At 32.0% G+C, this 26,644-nt stretch overlaps 4 protein-coding genes and 1 long non-coding RNA gene across 6 annotated transcripts; 2 read left to right on the top strand and 3 right to left on the bottom strand.

Annotated features, from left to right (window-relative positions):
* The first annotated feature begins 50 nt into the window (after positions 1-50).
* LOC135790632 (putative mediator of RNA polymerase II transcription subunit 26) lies at positions 51-14,788 on the top strand. The gene is made up of 2 exons (XM_065300907.1): positions 51-370; positions 12,151-14,788. Exons 1-2 carry the CDS (start codon positions 350-352, stop codon positions 14,281-14,283), a joined length of 2,154 nt encoding a protein of 717 aa, XP_065156979.1. The 5' UTR covers positions 51-349; the 3' UTR covers positions 14,284-14,788.
* On the bottom strand, positions 9,230-9,892 carry LOC135791036 (uncharacterized). 2 transcript variants are annotated; one of them, XR_010547902.1, is made up of 2 exons: positions 9,713-9,892; positions 9,230-9,658 (listed from the first exon to the last, which is right to left on the bottom strand). It is a non-coding gene; the product is annotated as an uncharacterized lncRNA (long non-coding RNA). The 2 variants fall into 2 exon arrangements; XR_010547901.1 differs by having other exon boundaries at positions 9,717-9,892.
* Positions 14,608-19,687, bottom strand: LOC135790883 (uncharacterized). Its single transcript, XM_065301169.1, has 16 exons — positions 19,271-19,687; positions 18,962-19,210; positions 18,733-18,902; positions 18,391-18,657; positions 18,224-18,326; positions 17,992-18,172; positions 17,811-17,928; positions 17,609-17,750; positions 17,236-17,418; positions 16,722-16,865; positions 16,421-16,669; positions 16,194-16,363; positions 15,737-16,127; positions 15,499-15,679; positions 15,155-15,414; positions 14,608-14,939 (listed from the first exon to the last, which is right to left on the bottom strand). The coding sequence occupies exons 1-16, from the start codon at positions 19,359-19,361 to the stop codon at positions 14,755-14,757; spliced, it is 3,084 nt and encodes a 1,027-aa protein (XP_065157241.1). The 5' UTR covers positions 19,362-19,687; the 3' UTR covers positions 14,608-14,754.
* A 531-nt stretch (positions 19,688-20,218) lies between these two features.
* On the bottom strand, positions 20,219-22,885 carry LOC135790375 (glutathione S-transferase 1-like). The gene is made up of 4 exons (XM_065300579.1): positions 22,746-22,885; positions 22,110-22,250; positions 20,830-21,030; positions 20,219-20,769 (listed from the first exon to the last, which is right to left on the bottom strand). Exons 2-4 carry the CDS (start codon positions 22,248-22,250, stop codon positions 20,458-20,460), a joined length of 654 nt encoding a protein of 217 aa, XP_065156651.1. The 5' UTR covers positions 22,746-22,885; the 3' UTR covers positions 20,219-20,457.
* A 2,195-nt stretch (positions 22,886-25,080) lies between these two features.
* On the top strand, positions 25,081-25,928 carry LOC135791024 (coiled-coil domain-containing protein 12). Its single transcript, XM_065301336.1, has 2 exons — positions 25,081-25,518; positions 25,579-25,928. Exons 1-2 carry the CDS (start codon positions 25,379-25,381, stop codon positions 25,913-25,915), a joined length of 477 nt encoding a protein of 158 aa, XP_065157408.1. The 5' UTR covers positions 25,081-25,378; the 3' UTR covers positions 25,916-25,928.
* The last annotated feature ends 716 nt before the right edge of the window (positions 25,929-26,644 follow it).

The raw sequence follows: 26,644 nt of genomic DNA, 5'->3' as shown, positions 1-26,644 counted from the left end.
CTGCTTGCCACGCCAAAGGACTCAATGACTCCCGCGCCGACCGACTGCCTTCTTCACTTCTTCGCGCGCCTTCATCGAGAGCTGATCTGGGTCTGAAGCGGTGCGAAGTAAACGCGTAACGCGTGCTGCAACAACTTTTGTTTAAATTTAAAAATAAAAAAAGTTGCGTTTACTGGATGTGCGCAAAGAAATATTTTCACACTTCTTATGTGAACGTTTATGTAGTGAATATAAACAATTAAATATTAAACGTGTTAGTGAAGATTTAAATATTGAAACTTTGAATTTGACAATTTAAGAAGAAGAAAAGACATCAAAATTAAAGAAAGTTAATGAATAGTTTATAACTATGGAGCGAAACATGAACGTGGTAAGTTGAAATTGTTGAAATTAGTTAATTATCAATCTGGTTGGTGATTTCCTTGCAATTGTGGAATTTTACGTGTGTAATTATAGTTCTTATAATTTACTTTCACGCTCAATAATTAGATTTTCAATCAATTTTCATTATATTTTGTATTACACTGGAACTAGTAATAGTTATTTATTATTAATTTCAAAACTAATCAATTTAAATTAATTAATTTCTTATAAATTTGTTCCGAAGTAAATTTTACAAGCAGCAATATTAATATTGTCTTTTTATTGGTTTATAATTTTTAAATTAATAGCTATAAAACATGGTGTTGCGATTTTCATGTTTTTTTGTTTAATTGTTTATAACTTCTTGTAAAATTATGCTAACAACAAAAAGTTTTTTATTTGATTTATAGAACTTAATTTTGTTTTTACTTATGAATGAAAACAATAAATTTCTTTGTTAATTTTCCGGTAATTAAGCAATAACTATAAATTTAATATTATTGTGCTAGAGTTGTTTCAGCTACAAAAATAATAATGCAAAAATTTGATTTATTAAGCACCCAAATGAGATATTTAAACAAATTTTTCATAAATCTTTAAAATATTTAATTCTTCATGTAAATAAGCAAAAATATTATTTAGAAAAAGTTTAAATCATAAATTATAGACTAATTTATCCCAAATTTATAAATTTTTACTAAAACCAACTTTAATTGCTAATAACTTTTGTTAAAATAATGCTATCAACAATATCTTTACATGTATAAATAGAGAATCTAATTTTTAATGAGTTATTAAAAGATTTAATACAATTGCTCTCACATTTAACAAAATAATTTAAAAAATACGTTGAACTTTCAATATTGACTCACAAAACTTTTTGCACAATACAATATCATTTACTAATTTGATGTCCTTTATGCAAAGCTATCACAATGTTTTATAATGTTATAACGCAGCCAACCATGACTTAGCATCTTAAAGTTCACGCGCGTATGATTTTCCCATTGAGCCATTGTTGCATTAAATATACGCAGTAAAATCAACAAAAATTTCACTCATCCGGCGCGCATTGCCGTTCAATGTCGAACATCACGTCGCACGTCGGATTAGAAATTGCGCGAATGTCAACGGCTTCAAACGTCTTCAACGCAGTTAGCACAATACAAATATATGCTAACACGAACACGACCATATACTTTACAAAATACAAATAAGCACTTTTCTATACTTAACCTGAAAAGTGAGAACAAGCGCAAGCAATCACTGTGTTTAACACGAAAATGCACGAAAACCTAACCTACACGAATAGGAATAAGAGAAAATTACAAGAAAAGTCCATAATAGGCCTATTATTCAAAAAGTTAAATTTGGGTTAACAACAAAATGAATTTTATCGGTCGTTAAATTTTATATTATATAGAAGTTGTGCAAATTTGACAAATTGGCAAAAAAAAAATATGAGAAATTGCGCGCCACGTGACTTAGATTTCGATTTCTAGATAGTCACAGCTCATACGGACTTAAGTACGTTTACGACTGAATGAAGATTGACGAGTTGAGTGCACTGTGCGCGTCATTGACACAGCGAAGAGCGAAAACATTTTCCATTTTCTAGAACTTCATATTGTCACTCTCGTTCGCAATCAGAAAATATTGTTAACGTAAATTGCAATTTCACGAGTGTTATTTAATCGAATTACAACTTCTATCACCTAAACACTTAACACTTACATTTATTAGTGTTACTAATGCGCAACTGCATGCTCCGCCATTTTTCAATCAATTGCAGATTGCGCTCAGACTGGCACTAATGATGCTAATTCGATGAGTGTGAGTTACATAGCACTAAGCGAGGAGTGCTTATCTGAATTTCAATTTATTTCTGCTTCTACTTTTCATTGGTAAAAGTTTAAGTTAAATTTAAATTTCAATTGCGATGAAATTGGAATGGCTGCTGCATTACTTATGTATTACATAATTATTAATTAAGTATATCTCAAGTTTAGTTAATGTAAAATGATGCAAATCTTACATTTTAAGCACAAATTATGCAAATTTTTAGAGTTTTGCGTTATTTTGATGAAAATTAAACTGTTACACACAATAAAAGCATTAAATAGTAGTTAAAATAGGTTAATTCATTGTTTTTAACTTGAATATTCCACAAAATGATAAAATATACAAGAAATTAATTAAAAACACTTTTTAACGAATAATGAACAAATATTGCATATTTAAGCCAAAACAATAGATACACTCACTTGTTCGAATGTTTTTCTTAGGTTTTTGAGGTTATAAATAATTGTTTGGCACCATTAGAGGTGTATTGTTCTTTTGGTGCATTTAAGAGTGCGGCTGTTGTAAGTTACGAGAGTCTTAACAAGTTTTCCCGCCTGCAGACAAGAGAATTCATTAAAACGAACAAAAAAACTAAACGATTGTTGTCCGTTTTGTAACAAGGTAATAAGGTTAGGACTGACAACTACAAGTGAGGATTACTCAACACAACGCGTTTTGGAAAGATTACTGGATTGTACGAGTAGGTTGATGATTGTTTTAAAGCAAGCAAACAGAAACAGAAAATGAGCTCAATTTAAGATTAATTAGGGTAAGTCATGCGTAAAATTGCAAAGATATTTGCATCACAGATTAAAAATGTTTGAATTTGAGATTTGATTAGAGATTGTTTTGTTTTCTAACCTCAATTAATAAACAATTGAACTGTTGTTTAGTTTATCGATGAAAATCAAAACAATTCATCATTAATTTGGTTTTTAGAAGTTTTAACCTTTTTGGGGGCAACTAGCGCTAATGGCGGTGACATTGTGAACTATTCGTGCATAATATGTAATTCTTTTAAGCAAAATCGACAAAATTGAAATTTAATTATAGATTGTTTTATTTTTAACCTCAATTATTAAACAATTGAACTGTTGTTTAGTTAATCGATCAAAATCAAACAATTCATCATTAATTTGCTTTTTTTAGAAGTTTTAACCTTTTTGGGGGCAACTAGCGCTACTGGCGGTGACATTGTGAACTATTCGTGCATAAAATGACATTTTTAATGCAAAATCAACAAAATTAATGACTTTGTAACAGATTTCAGCCGGATACAAACATATCAGAAAGCTAGCAAGAAACTGCAAGTGCACAAAGGTCACAATGTCACGATTGTTGATACTTTATTCGCGAAAGTTGATCAAACCTAACAAAACAATCAAAAAATCATTAAAAATGTCAAAAATATTTTCTCATAAATTTGTAAAATTGATGACTGCGTGATTTTCACGCTTATTATCAGATTTCAACACCTTCAAAACGTGAATATGAGATGCGTAGATGCGTCGAAAGATAAACAGCGCACACCTAAAATTTATGCTATGAATATATAATTAACGTCATTAAATTTATTCAATTCTCGGATTCTCGCGTCAAGTAGCATTCGCTCGTGCGACTCGTAAAAATTTATAATGTGGATACTGTGGTGAAGAAGCCGCGATGAGTCAATGAGCTAATCACGATCGAATTAATTACCGATCTCACATTTTACATCTGCTTAACTAGCAGCGGTAGAAATATAGATACAAGTACAGCGCAACGAGTTTAAAAAAGAAAGAAAGTTTCCGATGTGCGTTTTGTGTTTATTCAACGAATACCATGAACTTTAACCGTAACTAACTTAAGTAACTATGGAAAGCAAGAAAATCAAATAATACACCCACGCAAATTTAATTATTGTTGTGTGATTGCTTAATATTGAAAAAATAAATTCAAGCGTTACACAAAACTAAATTAATTCAATTAAAACTATTCTATTAGAAAGTTTATAGTGTTGTATTCTCATGCTAAGTAACATAAAAATAAGTCAAAAGGATTTAAGTGACATTGGTGACACCTCGACATTAATTTCTTGTCTGGCACCGAGAAGATTCACGAAAACGCATCAATTACAAAGTATAAAACTCATACTACCTTGGGAATTGTATGATGCTACCTGTGTAGTTCTTGTACTTATGTCACCTTAATGAATCTTTAAGTATTGCTGTTGAATGTCGCTTAAACCAGAAAAAAGCGAAGGTTTTATTGTTTTATTTTCTTAGTCATGAATTTCTCATTTCTCATCATATTCAGTTGAATTGTAGAAAAGTATAATCTAACCTCACATAACCAGAAAAATGAATTTAATTATTTTTTGGTTATTAATTAGCTGTCTGATGTGCATCTGCATTATATGACGTACAACGTACAAGTTGAGCGGTAATTTCAAAATTAACCACGCGTGAATTACAATTGATTGATGGATGTTTTAATGCGGTGTATTAACGCGACGTAATTAGGCTTCTCATCTTCAACTTCACTAATAATCATCATTAGGGAATTTATTAATTTACGCATTTACATCGACGCAGAAATCATTTTTTTAAAACATTAAAACTTAAATTTGTTATATCTCATAAACGAATAAAGTTATTTTAGTTCTGATTTCGTTAATTTATAACCATAAAATTATTCTTTCGTTTTATATCAATATAAAACGTTTAAATTGTTTAAATCAACTTGTTATGTACTTTTAAAGTAAAAAATTTACTGTTTTCAAGAAAAAACATACAAAATTGCTAAACTAACAAAAAAAGTTTGAGGTTATATTGCGTTTAGTTTAGTTTATGACTCCTAGATGGCGTAAATGATATATTATGTTAAGTAACACCGTAAATATTTATATCTAATATAATTTACAGCAAATTTACGTGTTTTCCTAAGTAGACCTTATGTAATGTAAAACCAAACACGAGAAATTGTTTTTATTAAACCTCCTGTGATGGTTTGCGTTAAAATTAGGAGAAATCAGGAAACTATTATCTGACATTTGCACGCATGCATATTCCTAACCACATTCCTTATCATTTTTATATCTAGGCAAAACAAATAACTCTAAAATAACGATATTAAACTATAACATATTTGAGGTTAAGTTTTATGTTTTCTGACTTGAGTTACCAAGTGGTAACATGATCTCTGCGTGGAATTTGCACGTTTATATACTTATTAAAATTAAATGCGTTGCGGAACAGATATCGAAGAAATTTCTCACTCACCAGGTGCATAATTTCTTCGTTAGTGATCTGTTAGTTATTGTTGGTTGTGGGTTGAGTATAAAATACAATTTGCAGCCACGTCACGCCTCCTGAACTCGGTATATTCGAATACACGCGAAATATAACATTTAACGCAAGAATAAGAGAAATTATCGCTGTTGGAATGCCATGACATGAAAACCATAAGTATCATAATCTTAGTGGAAGCATCACGTATTTTATACTCGCATACTCGAGGTGAAGTAGTTGGAGACTTACGATTCGCGAAGATTCACGAGATAATATCGTGACGAAGACAGCGCCCACGGCGGAAGAAACTGTAATTAATTTGCTTAATTCTGTGCATTTAACTACGCACTCAAAACTTGAGTGTTGATCCAGCCAAAAAGTGAAAATAAGATTAATTAAATTTGATTTCACACTAATATAACTCTATTTTTGTGTTGCATACCTTATATAGGATTACATGGTTACAATTTTTGTGATGATGTTTTCGGGCGATCACGTTTTACACGCGCATGTAACAATTTAAACTAGTTTTAATTATCCTGCTGATATCCGCCTTATTATTATAGTTTTATGTATGCCCACGAACGCATAATATACACAGTGTATTCTTTGATCTGCTGATGAATGATGAATGATATCATCTAACAACTCATTTAAGTAATTTCAGATTGTATCACACATCCAGCGAACTGTAATGTAAGAAAATTAATAACATGCTCTCCAGAGGCTGAACTTTTATGATTTTGAACTATACTCACGTAGATTGTATTAGTTTGTTATGTATTCAACAAATAGACTCGCCTGGAGCTGAATTTTTTCTGTTTCTGAGAGTTTTATTAGTGTACGAGTATACCTATAACCTATAGATGTATTGAAAGTTGCCTATATACATGAACTGATTTTTGATTTTATGTTTTTATTTCTTGATTAAACATTTTTGTTTTGTGTGTTTGTTCACACAGGTAGGTGTTTTACGCATACAATGCGCACTTTGATCGTTTTCATCTCGGCGCGGCGTGGCTTATACTTGACTTTGGACGCTTTGGAGAAATCCGTCGAAGAAGTCGGTGCAGATCTTCTCCGCGAAAACGGATAAGTCGCGTGTGTTTATTGCTGCGCGCTGCCGACGCCGGTTTTATCGTCGGTTTGGGAGCGCATCAATGTTTTAAATTTTATGTTATAACTTTCACCAACGGGTGAAGTTTCGTTTCTTTTTTCTGCATTTCTTTGCGAGCTGCGGCGCGTCGGACGTTTATGACTCGCGACGAATCGATCTTCGGTGTTCAATAGAACATGAACAAATATAGTAATAATTATTTTTATATATTACCTTAGTATAGTTGGGTTATTAGAAAAAATATTAAAAAGGTTCAATTAGAAACAAATCATTATTAAGTGTTTATCTTACCTTAAATTAAAATATTAGTAGGCAACCAAATATACATGCTTTAAAATAGTTTGTCATTACCAGGATGTCCGCAAGTCAAATACTTATCTCTTTACTAATTTTAATATATGTTTAAACAAAAGATTTATAAAACAATTATTTCTAAGTGTTGTCGATGAGAAATTTAACACTTAATGATCCCAAACGTGCAAATGTCGTTGTTAAAGAAAGTTTCTTATTGAAAATTCAAACTCATTCAACGCCTGCCAATTTATTTCTATTGCAATTCAAAATTTACGACGCATTTGACTACGCACCAACTTCTTAAATACTTTGGCACAAATCGAAGTCTATTTATGAAACACGTATAAAACAATGAATATAATTATGATTTTAAGTGCCCGTTTAGAAATTTAACGTTCAATAAATGTATTATGCTCGTTTATTGACGTGTAGGATGTAAAACACGCTGTTAACTGGTTGCCTAAAAACAAATGTTCAAAGTTCAAAGCAAAATTAGTAATAAAATTAAATTTTTACATCTAAGCAATAAATATTCGTTAAATTTAATGGAAAATGTAAGTCAAAAAGTAATTTACAGCATGATTTTCATCCAAAACATAAAACTTTAAACTTTTTATTAACGACGCCATAAAAAAATGAGTGTAATATTGTTTAATATCTTCATTATCAGGCATATTCCATCAACTTTCATCAACATAAATAATAAAATACAAATTTAAGAGTTGAATGCCTAACTTTGTAAATTAACACATTTCGGACGTGAATTCAAGCGTAATTTATAATAAATCGACGCATTGAGAGACGTTTTGAGAGCCATATTCATGCGAGCAATCAAACTACAAGTTGGTTCATAATTACCTTTCGTAGAAGTAACCGAATACTGACTTCCTCTACTTCCTAATGAATTTGTAAGTGCGCGAACACCGTGAGTGTAAATTACCGGTAGTGAGGCGTATCTAAACTAAAGTGAAGCAAAACACATCAACATCAGCAAATAACGACGCACAAACAACAACAGCAGACATACGCGTGGGAAATATTTAGTTTTAATTTCATTTTAATACTGATATTTTTACTAATTCTCACAATATCCACTTTTTGCTTGAAAAAACAAAAAAACACAAATTTTTGAATAGCTTACACTTTTGAGGTTATGTATGCATATTGCATGTTAATTTTCAATTTTCTCATGGATTATTAAGTAAGTAATTACAGGTTATTCATCAATTAATTAGTGAGTGCGTGGCGTTGATTTCGGTTCACATCTCAGGCGCTAGAAACCGAAAACAACTAATTAAAATCTGACTGTGTCGCTAAAATTACCTTTTGAAAAAATATATTTATACGTGATGAGAATGTAGAGTAAAATGAACGTTGGTATATATTTTCATTCGACGTTTATGCGCGTATTTTTATTTATATCCAAACAATGTGAGAATAAATCTTTGTATAATATATAAATGTATTGCGGATGATGATGATTTATGAACCAGTTTAAAGTGGAAAAATTTAAAAGCCATTGTTTCGTTTATTGCGCGACGGTGTGTGTTTATAAAATATAAATTATAGTGCCTGAAACAAGATCAATGCGCGTGTTTTCGAAATAGGAACGATGAAAGTGATTGTAGTTATTGCAGTCGAATTTATGGAGGTGATATTCATGATATATTGGCAAAAATAACAAAATAAAAATATATATTTTAAAAATTATTTCAGTAGATTTATATTTAAAATTTAAAAAAACAGAATTTTTGCTGTTGGTGTTGTAGGTATACATTGGTGTATATTGGGTTGCGCACTATTAGGCATAATATGCTAACTGTTAGAAGGTCAACATATCAACTGCGTTCTCACCCGAATGCAATCACCAATCAACGAAGGTTTTGAGTAGCGCGCAGTAGCAACTGTCACTCGCATGCGGGCTTCTACCTAACATGATAAATGCATAAGTGAGTTAATAAAGTATGTTTGTGTCGCATTCACGCAAAACCACTCAACCAATTTCGATAAATTTTGTATACAAATATTTTAGACCAAGGAAAATAAAATAAGCTACTTTTCATTGCAAAAATATAATTTTTAACGTGCAAACTAAGTAAAACTAAGTAAAATAATTACAAAAAATCACTTTCTACAATACATAAATTTTAAAAGCTGCACAAATTTAACAAACTCGAAATATTTAGTTTTAATTACAAATTACTAGTAAATTTCCCTATGACAAAATAAATTAAGTGATTTCTATCAAGATAATAAAGTTGCCGACTGCATAATGATGAATAACTCTCCGCTGGAGTTTCTTGTTTTGCATTCTGCACATGTACACGACATCAATATGTATACATCAATGCTATCTGCGTATTTATTCAAGTGTAATATTAACGGTCGCACTTGTAGGTATTCAGTCACAACGATTTGCCATCTCGTGTGAAATCTTCGCTTGTGCACTTGAGAGTCGAAATGAAGAAGTTAAAGGTTAACAAATGTTCAAGTACAATTTACAAATTGCAATCGCATTTCAAAATACAAATCTCCGATACAAAAATATTGTCAATGATTATGCATACCTGTGAATAATTTAAGAATTTAAGATTTTTAGCTGTGCGTGGTAGACAGATGTTGTACGATAAAGAAATTAATAAGATTTGCAGAATTCAAAACGCCATCATGGAAAAAAATGGAAAAGATTTCACTTTCCGTCCGGTTTGCGCTTTTCCCAAGACATTGCGAGACATTGCGCTGCACAGATGTTGATAAATTTCTTTCTTTCCGGCTGAAATGCGATTTAAAGTCTTATTACGGATTAATGCGTTATTTACAAGCATACCTACAACTTTTAGTTTTATTGCTATTTTATTACTTTTTTTCTAATTGTAATAAATATTTAGATGGAAGACGAAACATTTGCTTGATTTATGAATGTTTACAAAATAAAAATTATTGTTTATTAGTTTTATGACTGAAAATATTAAAAAATCTGCATAAATCAACTTAAAACACTGTCAAAACTATTTTTGAACTATTTCTGTCAAAAATCACGTTTGACATCATTTATTTCGCTTGATTTTGACTGATTTTGACTGCCAGCGCCATCTATACAACAAAAATAAAATCACATTAACTAAAAAAGTTATATAAAAACAAATTTAAGTATTTGGTGATGATTAATGATGAATTATGATGACATATTACATAATTCCAGTAATTTTTCAATGCAAATCAAAACACCAGCCTCCATTTTAGCTAAACGTAAAGAGAAACTTAATTTTCGTCTGTCAAAAATGCGTGAGCTGTAATTATGAGAAAACAATAAAATTTCATGACTAATTACATTTACTACCTTCCCAAACACATAACACTTGCATTTCGAAATGGAAAACTGTCGAAATGTCAATTAAACCATCCAAATGATGCAAAAAAATTAATTTCGTAAAGCTTTGAAAAACGATAATTTCATCTCTTCTAAGTTGTTGAGCTGATGAGCGTTAAGCGTATAAAGTGGTCTTTCTTCGTGTCTTGCTATTATTATAGATTTTCCAAGCGAATCGACCACGTAATAGCGATAATAGTTTAATATGTTTAATGGCTGCGCCGCGCGGTTATCATCAATCTTGGCATTCTTCGCGAGGTTTTTCATTTCCGTCCGATTTCACGTTCACGGCCTGCACGCTCGCCGCTTCAGGATGCACGTTCATCTTAATCACTCCAGCGACTGAAGAAAATCTGCTGCAAGTCAAACAAATCAACGAAATTTAAGTGCTTACGAACAGGTTATGTTTTTTATTTTCCACAACACACAATGAGAATCCCCGAATGATTAATTAATATTGATTTATGTAAAATTTATGTGTTGGTGGTGTTCTCAAAGGTTCAACAATTAACATGAATATAAATCATGTTTCTAATTAGATTTCAAAGCCCAACCCAAAGTTAAACTCGAGATTTTCTCATTTCCATGCTCCATGCTAACAAGCAGATGAGTTTGATTTCAGAAAGCAATCATAACCTTATTTTTGAGTTATTGATGCGTTTGATGATTAAATTCTTCATTGCAATCGGGTCTAGGTCCTCGTATTAACATGAAACAACTAAACTTGTCTTCGGAATAGACAAATACGTTGTGCGTCTTGCATACGCAGACGAGTACATGGAATAAGCCTCCGGAGGACCACAGAATGAGTAGCTTTCACTCTTCGGGTCACGAGAGTTCTTTTCCACATTTCTTCGCATTGTGTGCGCGCGTTATTATCATATCCGTTTATGTCTAATATCTCTTCATCTCAATAACGCTAATTTTTTTATTCAAATGTATACAGTGTGTAAATTTCATTTTTTCTGCGTTTTTTATATGAAATTAATAAAATTTTGGTTTAAAAATAGTGAATTGGGTGTCAAAAATTATATTGAGCATGCGCACAGTGTCAAAAGTCATAACCTTAAAACTAAATTACAATTTTTAAAATTTTTTTTTGATTTTTGAAAATTGAAACAATTTACTAACCAAACTGTATATAAATTCAACCTTAACATTGTCTCCTTCCTGGAAATATTGCGTTAAAAGTTAAGTTCATTGTTTTTGTTGATTCATTGTGTATTCATCGATTAGACATCTCAATCAGCCATTCATAGAAAAGCAAGAAACAATGACATTTTCAGCGCGAGCAAAAAATTCCCAAGATTAAGATATCAATACGTAGGCAACTTAATATCGTCGTAATTTAATCAACAAGTGAGAATTGTTTCACCACTCGCGTGAAATTGAAGAAAATGCATTGTAATTGTTTATAATTGTTTATAAACACCTTTAGCTTCTGTTTTCACATGTAATATACAATATGTTTTTAATATCATTAAAAACTTTTTGCCCGCGACTTCGTCCCGGTAGTGTTTAATAAAAATGTAATTCGTTTTTACTCTTTTGTTCTAGACATAGTGTTAATTCTATCAATAAGATTCGCAATTTTATTTTAAAGAAATTAATTATATAAAAAATAGCTAATAATGCACTTCAGCGCGCCATCTCGGATTCAACTATTTAACTATAACTATGATTAATTCTCAATACCAAGTTTTATCCTATAGAAAAGGGCGGTCTTTTGGGTTTTCCAGGCAATTATTCTAATTTTTCTCGCCGTAAAAAACATCCTTGGACTTTAACAAACATTTAAAAAAAGAATTGGCTAAATTGGTGTAGGCGTTGTTGAGTTATGCGCTTACTAACACATTTTACAATTCATTTTTATATAATTTTAAATATTGTTTCAGGTGTTTTTTGTCCTCGGAGCACTTTTAATCACTACTCCTGCAACTGCGAAGAATGATATTGATAATGACATATCAGAATCATTCGCCAGTACAACCGCAAACAGTCTGGACTCGATAAATCTTCGAAAAGCATTATTACGAGCCTTAACAGAGTTAGAAAACGAAGAAGTTCAGAAGGACGATGATGATATCTCGTCAAAAACGATATTTTTTTCCACCACAGCCAAAACTCCAGAACGTATCATAGAAAAAGCTTCTGCATCAGCAATTTCTTTCCTTGCGAATGACAACAGTGAAGAACCAGTTAAATCTACAACAGAAACATCCAAAAATGAAGATTCTGATCAACAAGAAGAAGAAAAAACTGAAAAACCAATCGTAATCATTCAAAAATCCGACGGAGTTCAACACAGACCAATTATCTCCGTTCTTAACGAGAATAACGAAGAAACTAATGAAGCATTAAGTCTAAGTGCTTCGAGTTCATTCCATGATGAGACAAACAAGAATAATTTCATACGAAGCTCACCGAAACCCGTCAATAACCTCAATCTGAACGCAGTTACCGTAAATGATAAATCATTCACACCCGGAGTTAAATCTGTGTCCATTACACCGAAATACGAAACAGGTTCGACCACAACGCCTAGACCGACTCCAACAACAGAAGAAAGTGAAGCTAAAGTTGAAGATGTGCAATTTTTTTCAGCACCGCTTGTCGCAGCTTTCACAGTGCATCAGGACGAGCGTGGATTGCCAAATAAAGTCGAACCGATTTTCAAACAAGCCGGACAGAGTGCTGTGAGTGTTTCTGAAGTTGCTGACAAGCAGAGACAAGAAGTATTGAGGCAGGAAGAGATCAAACGTGAAGAATATCGAAGACAACTTGAAGCAGAAGCAAAACAAAAATCATTGGAGTTTCAATTGAAGACTTTGCAAGAACAACAAAAACAACAACAGGAATATCTTGTAAGACAACAAAGGATTATTCAAGATCAACAGTTACAACATCAGAGGTTATTGGAGGAACAAGCGAGGTTAAATCAGAACGATCGGCCATTTTTACCGATTTTGAATAGTGTTCATAGCACTACTGAGAGGCCTGTCTTTTTTACTACGACGAGCAGTAATAGTTTTAATACCTTCCAGAAGGCTAGGGAGATTAATCCGACTATAACTAATTTTAATGGAGGGGGAAATATTCAATCTACACCTAATCCTTTGAGTTTGAATGGTGTTAGTAATAGTTTACCACCATCTCCTCCAAAATTCTTCCAAGAGTTACCTTTGACTACACCAAGTCCTCTTTTTAACCAGAATTTGAATCAGAATCAAAACCAACTTCGTTTTAATAATAATTTTAATAACCTTAATAATGTTAACTCTAACCTCAATCAAAATGGTAATAATTTCAATGGAAACTTCAAAAACACTTTCAATAACAATTTTAATAACTTAAATGGTAATACAAATCAAAACTCTAAATTTAATAAGTTCCAGAATACAGTTGTGTCTTTACAATCGTCGTTATCATTGTCTCCAGGGGATTTACAATCTGGTAAACTCCCGTTAAACGCTCAAATATTACCTGTGAGGAATGCGATTGATTTCCATCAGTCTCCTAACCCTAATCTCAACCTGAATAATAACTTTAACTTTAGGCAACCAACTCTACTCAACCAACAACAACAGTTTTTCCCTAATTCATTCCAATCTTTCCCTAATAATAATAATAATAACTTTAATAATGTACGACAAGGCACACGAGTCTTCCGTCAAGAATCCAACACTGCCAATTTTGGTTTTAATAACAATTTCAACCAAAACACAAATCAAAACTTCAACAATCAAGCGCAAAGTTTCAGTATTCAGCAGTCACTTGAACCACCATCGCGTTTCTTCCGCTCAAACAGTGAACAATTCCAAACTGCGCCTGGTTTAGTCAACAAAAACGTTTACCAACCACAAAATGTCAACCAACAATTGAATACCCTACTGTATCATTCTGGTATCACAAGAAATGTGAGGCAGAATGATGATTTACACATTGTTTCGAAGATTTTGTCTTTTAATTTGGGCAGAGATAATGTCTACGCAGGATCAAGAGTTCACGAACAACGAGTTAAACATTAATTATATTAAAGAGGAAAGAAAGAAAAAAACCATATGAAAATGAGTCATAGTCATAAATATTTAAACGTAGTGTTAGTCTAAATCTAAAATCATGAATAAAATCATGTGAAATCATAGTTTTTACATTTCAAACCGAATGGAATCAATTTCAGTGCCACAAATGTACTTCCTGAACTCTTGCGCCTATTTATTCATTGTTTCTGCCTGTATCTTACGAAAATTACTTATGTAATGCAAGTACAATCATAGTGTTAGTTATTTTTATACTTAACCTTAAAAATATGATAGTTTTGATGTAATTTAAGGACTGAACATCGCTAGAAATTATTTTTCGAGTTTTACACCTTTATTTTGTATTTACTTTAATAAAAACATGTAAAATTACATACGAAATGATTATATTTGTATAAAAAATATAAAAATACTACTTTTATTCATTTTTATGTTAGTTTTAGGTAATAAAATGAATATTTAAGGCCTAGGAATCATCTGCAGGTAATAATCAGGCAGACTGATGGTGATTCCATTGATAAACTTTGAAAAGTCAGGTTTTTTGTGTCCTGCAGGCACAGCAAGCGTGAAATTCTGTAGGATTCCAGAAACGAAGATGAACATTGTGTTGCGTGCAAAGGTCTCACCAGCACACAAGCGTTTGCCTGTAAAATGCAAAAAATAGTTATTTAATTAATCAACAGTCATTAATCAAGCAGTAATGAGGACACGTATGTGATTGATAATATGTTGTTCAACCCGGATGACCCTCAGGTTCACTAACATGTCATAAATTTGATTTAATCAATGCATAAATGTCAATACTTCAATATTTCACTATTTTTACAATTGAGGTTATGTTGTGGTATTGTGTACTCACCAGCACCAAATCCCAACGTCATATCTTTCTTCAATAAATTCCCATCTTCATCCAAGAATCTCATTGGATTAAACACTTCCGGTTTATCCCACAGATTGGGATCGTTATGTGTCCCCCAGAGATTCGGGAAGATTACTGTTCCCTTCGGGATGAAATATCCTCCTAAATAGGTGTCAACTGTACATCTTCTTGTGATGCACAAAGGAACAATCGGGTCTTTTCGCAAGCCTTCACGAAGTAATGCTTCTGTATATGGCATGCTAAACAAAACAAAATGGCCGATGTGTAAATATAGGTTATGTAAGTTTAATTTTAAAAAATTTTAAAAAAATTGAAATTTTTACTCTTTGCGATCATCCAATGTTGGCAGACGTCCTCTACCCACGACACGATCGATTTCTTCTTGCGCTTTCACCTGAATATCAGGTTGATGCAGCAGGTATGCGAAGATGATGTTGAGCGTATGGCCAATTCCAACCGGTGCAGGGAAAGTGTAATCAGCGATTGTATAAATCATCTGGTCCTCTACAGAATAAAAAATAATCAAAAATAAATACATTTTAGTTAAAATTTAATAATTACCATTGAAAGATGTTTCACTCTTGTTATTATTTTTCAAATATTTCATCTCATTTAGATAAACATCAATGAAATTATCAACAACGTCTTCCTGATGAATTAATTTGCGTTCTTCGATGATTTTCTTGGCGAATTTAGTGATTACAGCACTATCTTTAAAACTGGAAGTCCAACCGAAGTATTTTGGAGCAAAAAATCGTAACCATGGTGTGATACAGATGGCGTTACCGGTCGAATCAATGCATTTCAAGAAATTTGTCGCAGCTCGGCCAATTTCTCGTAATTCACGGTAATTATCATAATGGCGGCTGGAAAGTGTGTGTTGAATGCAATTTACAGCAGGGGCGTAAATTGTATCGGGCATTTTGACTATACCGGTTGTCGTACAAATATCCTAATATAAAATAATAAAAAATAAAGTAAAAAGTCAAAAAATTAATTAAAAAGTTTTAAAGCTTACAGAATCTTCAGGTTTTGGTTTACTGGTGAAAAATTGTATTAAACCACGCACTTCATCAGCTGCTGTTTGTTCCATGCTTTGATCACGTCTCCCAAAGCCGTAATCTCGCATAAAACGCAGAGAAAACCAACGCTGGTCTTTCCAAGATGCTCCACCAGTGAAAAATATACCTAAATACATTTTATTCTTTTTATTTTGATATTTTAAATATAATTTTATTAATTTACCAACGTATTTTCCATTTCCACGATTTTCAACAATAACATTTTCAGCTCTGGCTGCAAATTCATCTCTCCACAAAATTTCTTTGATTAAATCATAATCATGCGTTGTCACAACTGCAGTATCACCAAGATAAAAACCTAATAATTTAGTTTTGTATTTTTTTGTCAGTTTAACCAACCCAATGTGCGGATAGAAAAAGTTTTCTTTTAATATTGTCCAATAACCAAACCATAATGGAAGTTTAGGAGGTCCTTCAATATCAAACAATAAATAAACAATAAAAGAATAATTTTTGATTAATACCTGGCGGAAAATTCGCTGGTTTCTTGCCGAATTCTCTAAGAAATAAAACTGCAACCAACACTACAACAACCACGAAGAGTACAGGCACAGCCAACATGTTGATCTGTTGAAATTGCAAGTATGAATGCAAGTGTAAAGACGAACCTCAAGAGAAGTGATAATCGAAAACACAAACCACTTTCGCCCCGCAAAGGATTTATATTTATATATATATTGCAATGCAATGGGATTTATCGCTGAACACAAATGCAAGTCGATATCACAATGAAAAGTTTATAAAATTGATGAGTGAGTTATATGCGCGCCGACCTATATTAACAAAATTAAACAAATACTGATTAACGTTGTAAATATTATTCGACTAGTTTAATAAATGCAGATATGGTTTACTCTTGTTATAATTTTTGGACATGTCTCAAAGGTTTATAGGATTTTTAAGTAATCATTACAAATATAAACATTGTAACATTGTTGTGGTTGATTATTATTACGTTTAATTAATATTTTTGTGTTTAATTTCTTGGTGTAGCTTTAATCCAGTAATTTTGTAAACTCATATTGATTCCTGGGATAATGTCGGTTAAATCAACGCGCGGTTCGTTGTCACATGGACCGAATGAATAATGTTGCAATAGAGACGAGATAAAGAGAAACATTGTTTGTCTGGCGAACGTTTCACCAGCGCATATTCTTCTTCCTGTAAACAATAACATAATTATTGAGTGTAATAAATAAACAACAAGATAAATCAAAATGAAGAAAAATTAAGTCAGACGTGATTAGGCAACACAAAATACAAAATACGTATAAAAAGTTGCATATAGTGTCATAACCTTGTTTAATTTTTAATTAATTATTTTATTGTTTTTGTTGGGTTATTAACTTACCACCACCGAAACCCATGGTTTTATCTTGTTTAATTAAACGTCCTTCTTCGGTCAACCAACGTTCCGGGCGGAAATTTTCAGGATCACCCCAAACTTTTGGATCGTTATGAGCGTGCCACACATTTGGAACCACAAATGTCCCCTGGAAATATTATTTTTAATAAAATTTGAAATAATAAATAATAAATTATGATTTACATACTTTTGGAATGTCATAACCTCCAAGTGTTGTATCATCAGTACACACACGTCCTAAACTTATAGGATTTGCAGGTTCTATTCGCAAAGTTTCTTTGATAACTGCGTCAACATATGGTAAACTAAAAATATTAGAAAAACATAAGAATTTCGTTAATTTTAAGTTTAATTAATGGATTTCTTACTTCATTCTATCATTTAGATTAGGCATCCGTGATTGTCCAACAACTTCATCAATTTGTTGTTGCATTTTCTGTTGAATTTCAGGATAATTTACCAAATAACCAAAAACAAAGTTTACTGAATGTCCCATTGCCACACCAGCAGGAAACATGTAGTCTAACACCATAAATATTAATTGTTCCACTAAAAATATAAGTTTTAATACGTTTTACACAATATTTTATTAATATTTACCATGAAAACCTTCTTCATGTTCTTTGATTTTTGATATATAAACATCGATAAAATCACGCATGTGTTCTTCTGCATAGGTTTCCAAGTGCTCATCTACAAATTTCTAAAAAATATAAAATTAACAAATCATAAAAATGTATTTTTAGTAAATAAATAATTATTATTACTTTGCAATACAAATACATGTCGTAGTTATCATCAACTGCAGCTTGATACCCAGATAATTTCGGTGCAATATGTCTCACCCATGGAGCTAAGGTTATCAGCCCACCAAGTGCATCAGTGCATCTTTGAAATCCCATCGCTGAACGACACAAATCGCGCAAATCGTGTTGATCATGGAAACTACCAGACAATATATACCACATACAATTCATAAAATACCCGAAAAATATATCAGGGACAAGAACTTCTCCAATATTTCGATGCACATCCTAATAATAAAAGATATTAAGTTTGGTTATGTTGTAAAAATTAGGAAAATTAGGTTAGGATATATTTATACATACACTATCACTTTCAATCGGTTTGTTTTGTAGTAAATCAACTAATTCTTTCACTTGTTGACCGACAACTTCTTCAAAACATTGCAAACGTCTTCCAAAACCAAAATCTCGTAAAGTACTCAGTGAAAAACGACGTTGATCGATCCAAAATTGTCCCTCGACAAAAAATATCCCTAGAAATACAATAATAATAAGCAAATAATTTATTTTATTGTTAAATTAATAGTTTTACCTTGCGCTTTTCCTTGTCCACGAGCTGAACTCAAAATACCGAATCCTTTACCATTAAATTCATTCTTAACAAAACATTCTTTAGTTAAATCCCAGTCAAAAGTTGAAATGGCTGGAGTATCACCCAAATAAAACCCCAAAACCTTTGTATTGTAGTGTTTTGCAAGCTTAAGCAACGCAAGATGAGAATATTTGTAGTCCGCGAATAAAATATGCAGATAACTACCAACAATTGGAAGTCTCGGAGGACCTATCACACCAAAAACATTAATTTTAATTTGTTACTTAATTAAAGTAGACTTTATCTAACCTGGCGGAAAATTGGCTGGTCTATTCCGATTTAAAACAATTGTATAGATTACAAGTAGCACTATTAAAACAAACACTAGAATTAATATCATTTTATAACTTTTCGTTGCGATTGACGTCGAATGAAAGTTTTATACGCAGTTATGGATCATCAAATGTTATATTAAAGACATTATGTAAGCAGAAAACGATTATAGATAATTTTATGGCGGTATGATCAAGTCACAAGTACAACGTTTCAACGTTTGAAATAACCGACAATTGACGATTATTTAAGTATTTACGAATTCAGGTCATATGATGTTGTTTTATTATTATCTGTATTGTATCATTATCGACGTGCTTTGTATTATTTGCGAAGTACCAATTCAAATTTTTGCACATCATTATTCACATCGTTACTATTTAGATTAGATTATAGGTCGGTTGGGTAATGTGTTTGTGAATAAATAAAAATGCGGACATTTTATCTTTAAACTAGCAACGTTATTTTTTGTTTGGCATTGAATATTAAGAATTCATATTGTATTCAGTTAAGTGTTGTGTTTTGTATGCTGTTATCATGAAGTATGTTGATTGTTGTGCTGTGTAGAATTGTTGAATGTAAAAAATTAATAAATTTTCATATATGGACAGCTAGAGACATCTATCGACTGAAATGTGAACTAATATTCATTGCTTGATGCGCAGAATAGATAAAAATATGTAGTTTAACATTGAAATATCGTTTTTTCTTTATAAGCAATGACTAGAACGCGAAGAGGCATCCATTTGGTGTTACAAAGTCATTCTGTTAGCCATCAATATTTCTAGGTACAGAATTCATCGAATAATTCATGATTTGAAGCCTGGCGTGCGACTAATCCACAGGATTTGAAAGGTAGGCAACCGTTCATTCGTAACTATCAAAATTCCTTAACTTTCAGATCGCATAAAAGGAAAAATACAATTTTGTTTATAATTTAGAATGTATTACACATAAGTGTGTTGAACACAGTGATTACAAAGTGATACTTAGTACAATTGTCATTAAAACAGTTATCTTTCCATATTACAACCTCTAACATCTCAAACACTATCCGAAAACAAACAGATTTATAAAAAAATATAATATTCAATTACAGGTAATTAACTTTCGTGAACAATTTGCGTGTATAACGTGCATGATATTATCTTAAAACAAAGTATTTATTTGCCCTTGGTGCATTGCTCAAACAATTGCTTGAAGAGCAGTGCGTTCTTGCCGTTGGCCTCTTCGTAGCCAACAGCTTCGGATTTGATCTTGGCGAGCCAAGCGCAGACCTTCGGGTAGGGGGTGAGGTCAAAACCGACGGCTTCGAAGGTGGTCACAGTAGCAACCAGAGTCAAATCCGCAAGAGTTAAACAATCACCGGCGGCGTAGGGAGAGCAGCCCAAGAAAGTTTCGAAGAGTTGGAAGGCTTCCTGGATTTTGGTCAACTTGGCAGGGTCGTAGGCACCACCAGCAAACATTACAGGGTACTAAAGAATAAAATACATGTTAAATATTTGTTTTTAAAGACATTAAAGTTAATTTCATACGTAATAATCAGCAAAACGTGCGTAGAGTGTTCCCATGTCGAAATACATGCGTTGATCAACAAGAGCACGCTTCTTGGCGTCCTTGGGATACAAGCATTCGTCCTTGCCATATTGACTGGCGAAGTAACTCATGATAGCACGGCTTTCCCATAGACAGAAGCCATTGTCATTCACAGTGGGCACTGTGTGTTGAGGATTCATCTAAAAAACAACAAAAACATAACATATTTATTAATAATTCATTATTATATCGTTTATATTGATGAATTCATTATTTATATGCATTTATGCGTTTATATGATAATTCTACATACTACAAAATACTGAGAGAGAGACAGGATGTATCAATTTAGAAATTTCAAGGGCAAACAAACTACTATAATAGAAACAACGTACAACACTGCAATCATCACAAAATAATTAAGTTCCACTGGAATACTACTAGTAGTGTTCATCAAAATCTAATTTTGTTCTCTTGCTTGACGCATGTGTTGAGGATGAACCGTGAGGAGGCAAAAACCGAGAGACCTTGAGCTCTCAGGTCACTATCAAGGTTTCACTTCAACCGAGAGTGAATAACTCGTCTATTTCGGAACAGAATAAAGAATAATCATCATTGTTTCATGTTAAATTTAAAGTTTCTCTATCTAACTATCTAACTAGCTGTTCCACAAGTTCATCCACGCGTAACAAACACTTTTTTAGCGTTTTGAAACATAAAACCAATATCTACAATCAAAGTAACAATAATTATTATCGATTCTGAATCAATTATAAATATGAAATTTGTGTTTTACTTGCAGTTGCCAAGTTGATTTTATTAGAGCATGTTTATTTTTAGTAAAACTGCAATAAAATGAAGAATGCAGAGCATGTCACCCATCTGTACGTCTAAATTGTTTATATATGTGTATGTATGTGGTTTAATTTCAGTTTAATGAAATAATCCGTGTGCGTGGTATGTGAAGTGAATCGAATCAACTTTCTCTTTTACTGCTGCAGCTCTGCTCTTGCTTTTTCACGGAATGTGTACACAAATAGTACTTGTGCTTGTGTGTAGCATTAAATTGCCACTTCCTTTCTTGCAAAATGCAATTTGCATGTACAAGCGTGTTGATACTTGGGTGTAAATTAGAATTTCGTTATTCAAACATGGAAATGAAACTCCCACACAATAATTATGATATTCTCATACTAAAAATCTAGAGTAAATTGTTTTCTAACAAATTTAACATGAATTTTTAAACTTTCACTGTTTTGTATTGTGATTATAGTTATACCTTAACAAATTCAGGAGCCAATTGCTCGCCCTTCATCAGATCCACATGATGGAGATTCAACTCGATGCCAACGGCTTTGGCGGCCAAGAGAACGGCGCGGCATGGAGCACTGCCAGGCACATAGTAGAAGTCAATCGTCATCTGCAAAAAAATATGGCGTGTTATAAGCATTCAAGCCGTCAATTATTGCGGACATGCTAACCATGTACATTAATTACTCTCGATGACCGTGAGTCATTAATAAGCATGTAACACAACGCAATGCAATGAATTCCTATGTAATACAATTGTACAAACATAGCAACACGAAGCCATTTTGTTTAAACATAGTAACATAATTAAAATCAAGTAAATATTTGTTATTAACCGTGTTTTGAGTTGCCGGTGTTGTGTGCACAATTTGATAAGAGTTGCCGAGTGTAAGTTTAAATATAATGACTCTAGAGTTATATTTGTTCGCGATGCAACCAATGAACGAGTTCCACCAGCATTCCACGTTGAGAATCATATCGTAAATTATATCATATACGACTTGTTTTATTATAATATAATTTTATTCATTACTTATTTAGATTATAATTAGTATTTTAATAAATGTTTGTATAATTATGGTAAATGATAATATATTTTGCTTACTTTGTATGGAAAGTTTTACACTGCAATCAAACTGGAGACACGCTTAAATGAACGTCACAAGTCGACTGAAAGCCGGCCGGCAATTCAATTTAGTTTTATAATGAGGCTTCCACATGTCCCCCCTTTCGAAATCCGGTCGTAACGCTTTAAAAGATATCTACGTGGGTTTGTTTTCTCGCTTCTCGGCCACGAGACAAACGAACAAAGTAGATGCAACGTTTGAAATCACGCGGTGGAGCATAAGCCGGCCGGTAAGCTCATCAAAATGAATGATATTGAAAGATTGCAATTATTATTATTAGTTATAAGGTTTTAGCTATAAATAAATATTGTAGTAAAATTAATTCTATTGTTTTACGGAAAGTTTTATAGAGAGATTTTTAGTATAATTCACTTTTAGGTTAAAACAAATAAATGGTTATGTTTTAATACTAAATTAATATAAATTAGTTCCTAAAATGTTGAAATATTGCCTAATAAGTCAACTGTATCAACTGTATGCAACTGTTTCAACACATACTGTAACCTGTTGTTGTTTTGGTTGCCATTTCAATTAAAATGTTTTCTTTTCATGACGAATTGATTAAAGTTTTTGTATAAAGTGATGATTGCCACATAACAAGTAATCCGAGCATTTACAGCAATTGTTACTCAGCACATTCTCGAAATACTTCATTTTGATAAATTTGCAAACAGAAGCTATTTAATGCATTCCATTCAAAATAAATTTGATAATACCTTAAATGTTTACGAAAAAATGCACTGTGAAATGAAGATTGAAATTGCCTCCACAACGTCCAAAAATAACTCGCACTGAAAAAAATCTGATTACTTTGGTGTCATTTCGTTGATTGCACTTTGCATTTCAACAAATCAAAGTATAATTGACTGAATTTAATTATCGCTTTGTATTTTACTTGTTGTGATGTGAGATAGTTGAATCAAAACTTGAATTATTAAAAATTTAATTCCATTTGATGGTGGTTCAATATTCAACTTTGTTTTTTGTTATTTTCTATTAAGAATATTGCTGAATAAGTGTCAAAATTGTTAATCTTTGTTTCAAGGTTAGGATAGGTTAGATTAGTTTAAGTTAGGTTAGGACTGAATTTTTATCATTTAGTATTTCACTTGTAGCAGTGTGAGATAATCAAATAAAAACTTGAATTATTAAAAATTTAATTGTGGTTTAAAATTCAACTTTATTTTTTGTTATTTTCCATTGAGAATATTGCTCAGTAAGTGTCAAAATTGTTAATATTTGTCTTAAGGTTAGGATAGGTGAGATTAGGTTATGTTTAGATTAAGTTAGGTTAGGTAATTGACTGAATTTAATTATCGCTTTGTATTTCACTTATTGTGGTGTGCGATAATCAAATAAAAACTTGAATTATTAAAAATTTAATTGTGGTTTAAAATTCAACTTTATTGTTTGTTATTTTCCATTGAGAATATTGCTGAGTAAGTGTCAAAATTGTTAATATTTGTCTTAAGGTTACAATCAACAAATCAATTACAATTTCCTGTGAATGTAAGACTGGTAAACTATACATTACGTTAAGTAATGAGGCATATGAATCATTCGTTTCAGTTTTCTAGATTTTTCGATGTGATTTGCGTAAAATGCGTGTCATTCATTAATCGTTAAAGTATCAACTTAAAAGATGAAAGTCATGCTAATCATTCAACAGTTGAGATTGTCAATAACGCAATATGTGTTTATTTGTATGTGTTTAGATGTATTTAAATAAGCGGTAATAAAATTTACGGCCGCAAGGAATTGAAGAAATAACTTAACTTTTTGCCTGAATTATTGCACGCTCTCGACATTGCACGCATTGTAATTGCGTGGTATTGTGTTTCAAGGTTGATGTATGCATGCAGTAATATAAAATCGATTGAAAGTGCAATATGCGTTAAATAATTATATTCGTTTCTTTTGTTTTAACTTATTTTAAATAGGTTTTTATTTTGATTCTAGCGTAACAATTCTAAATAATGTCCAGTCACAGTTCCATAACTAAATTTGGTATTTATTTAGTCTAAAGTCAAATTAATTATATTTTATAATAAATTGTCTGAGATACTTCCAGATAAATTTAGTATTAATTAGTTATTATTAATATGCGTGAATATGTATTATTTTATCATTGAAGACAGTAGATAAAGTTGTCTGGTTACCAAACAAATTGTGTGTCAATCGTGGTTTATTTTAAAACACGCAAGCAGGTACAACTGTTGTACGAAATCGCGTGAGATTACACGCATCATATCGACAATTCACTAACGCCAACAAAGTCAATGGCGATAAACCTAATTAAAGCAAATAAGTGCATTGCAGCGACATCTATGAGAGATTCATGGAGTTATAATGAAAAATATGTTCATTCGAAAGACTGAGTCTAACTTTTTGTTCTAAATTGTTTTTACTTGCAAGACATAACTTTAGCTTGGTTGATTTTTGATTTTTTAAACTTCCAAACAACCTACAAACATTTAACATCAATTAATAGGGTTATGTTTCCCACTTCATTATATTAACCACTGTGAACAAACAACGCTTGTTTGGAACGCATTAAAACCAACATTAATCCAAATAAAAACTAAAATAAAGTAATATAGTTAGAAATTAAATGGTATTAAATATGTCGGAGACTGGAACATTAGAAGAACAAGCCTTAAAACGCAAAGAACGACTGAGAGCATTGAAAAGAAAAAAAGAAGACACAAGTGACCCAACATCTGACAATTCTGTACAAATTGAACTTCCAAAGTAAATATTTCTTATTTTTTCTACTGCTACATGTTTAATAATGAATATTATATGTTCCAGACCTAAATTTCGAAGTTATCAACCAGGTGCAGAGACTCTTAAAGCACACACATTGCCAGAAGCAGAAATTCCTAACATCAATGAAGAAATCAAAGACCAGCTTGATGCAGCAAAGACAAAAGTTGTAATTGATGAATTGGATATAACTAATCTTGCGCCACGCAAACCCGACTGGGATCTAAAACGCGATGTGGCCAAGAAATTAGAGAAACTAGAAAGGAGAACTCAGCGAGCTATTGCTGAATTGATTAGGGATAGGTTAAAACAAAGACAACAAGATTTAGCAGCACTTGTAAATGATGGAACAGCTGATGTGCCAACAAATAAATTAGTATAGATATTTTTTGCAATTTTGAGTGTTTATTGTGATTTATTCATTTATTACACCTGCCTTTTTCTCTTGTTTAAATTAGTCTGAATATTCATGTAACTAAGTAAAATTATAACCACAAATCCCAGATTGTATCCCAATAAACATCCCAAAATACTTGGAATAGGCCATTGTTGCCACCATCTGTCCCAGTCCAAAGGTATCACTATTGCTGATGACCAACAACCAATAATACTACATATTGCTACCACTTGCGATGAATTCAATACCAATTCTGGTGTATTACTTTGTTTTGTCAACATTGTGTTGAAGTCTTTATATCCCATGTTGATTATGCAGTGTATTGTGGTGCAAACAGTCATAAATATAGAAAACATTAAAGTTTGTTCATGCTCAGAGAAAGCTTTGGCTCCATATAAAATAGCCAGGATGAAAAATGATACAATGCTTATAAATATTAAGACTAAAGCTTTGAGCACAGTCCATTTTGTTTGTTTGCTGCCATTAATTGTGGGCAATCCAGTAAATATCACATTTTTCACAATGTCTAGACAGGTTATTATCACTGGAATGTACAGTGATTGCAGGTAGCCTATTGTTTTAATTGCATTGATGAAGTGTAGCACTACTAGCAAGGTTGTTGTTGATACGAAGCTGAATGCAGCAGGTTTGAATACTGTCTGGAAATTGTCTTGGAAGTGAACTGGTGTGAACATGTTGCACATTCTGAAAGAA

This window comes from Atheta coriaria, unplaced genomic scaffold, assembly GCF_025399875.1.
Source record: "Atheta coriaria isolate IRGN ID8LTWV9N9 unplaced genomic scaffold, Caltech_Dcor_3.1 hic_scaffold_4_pilon, whole genome shotgun sequence".
Lineage (NCBI taxonomy): Eukaryota > Metazoa > Arthropoda > Insecta > Coleoptera > Staphylinidae > Dalotia > Dalotia coriaria.
This window is presented reverse-complemented; position numbering and strand designations above follow the sequence as displayed.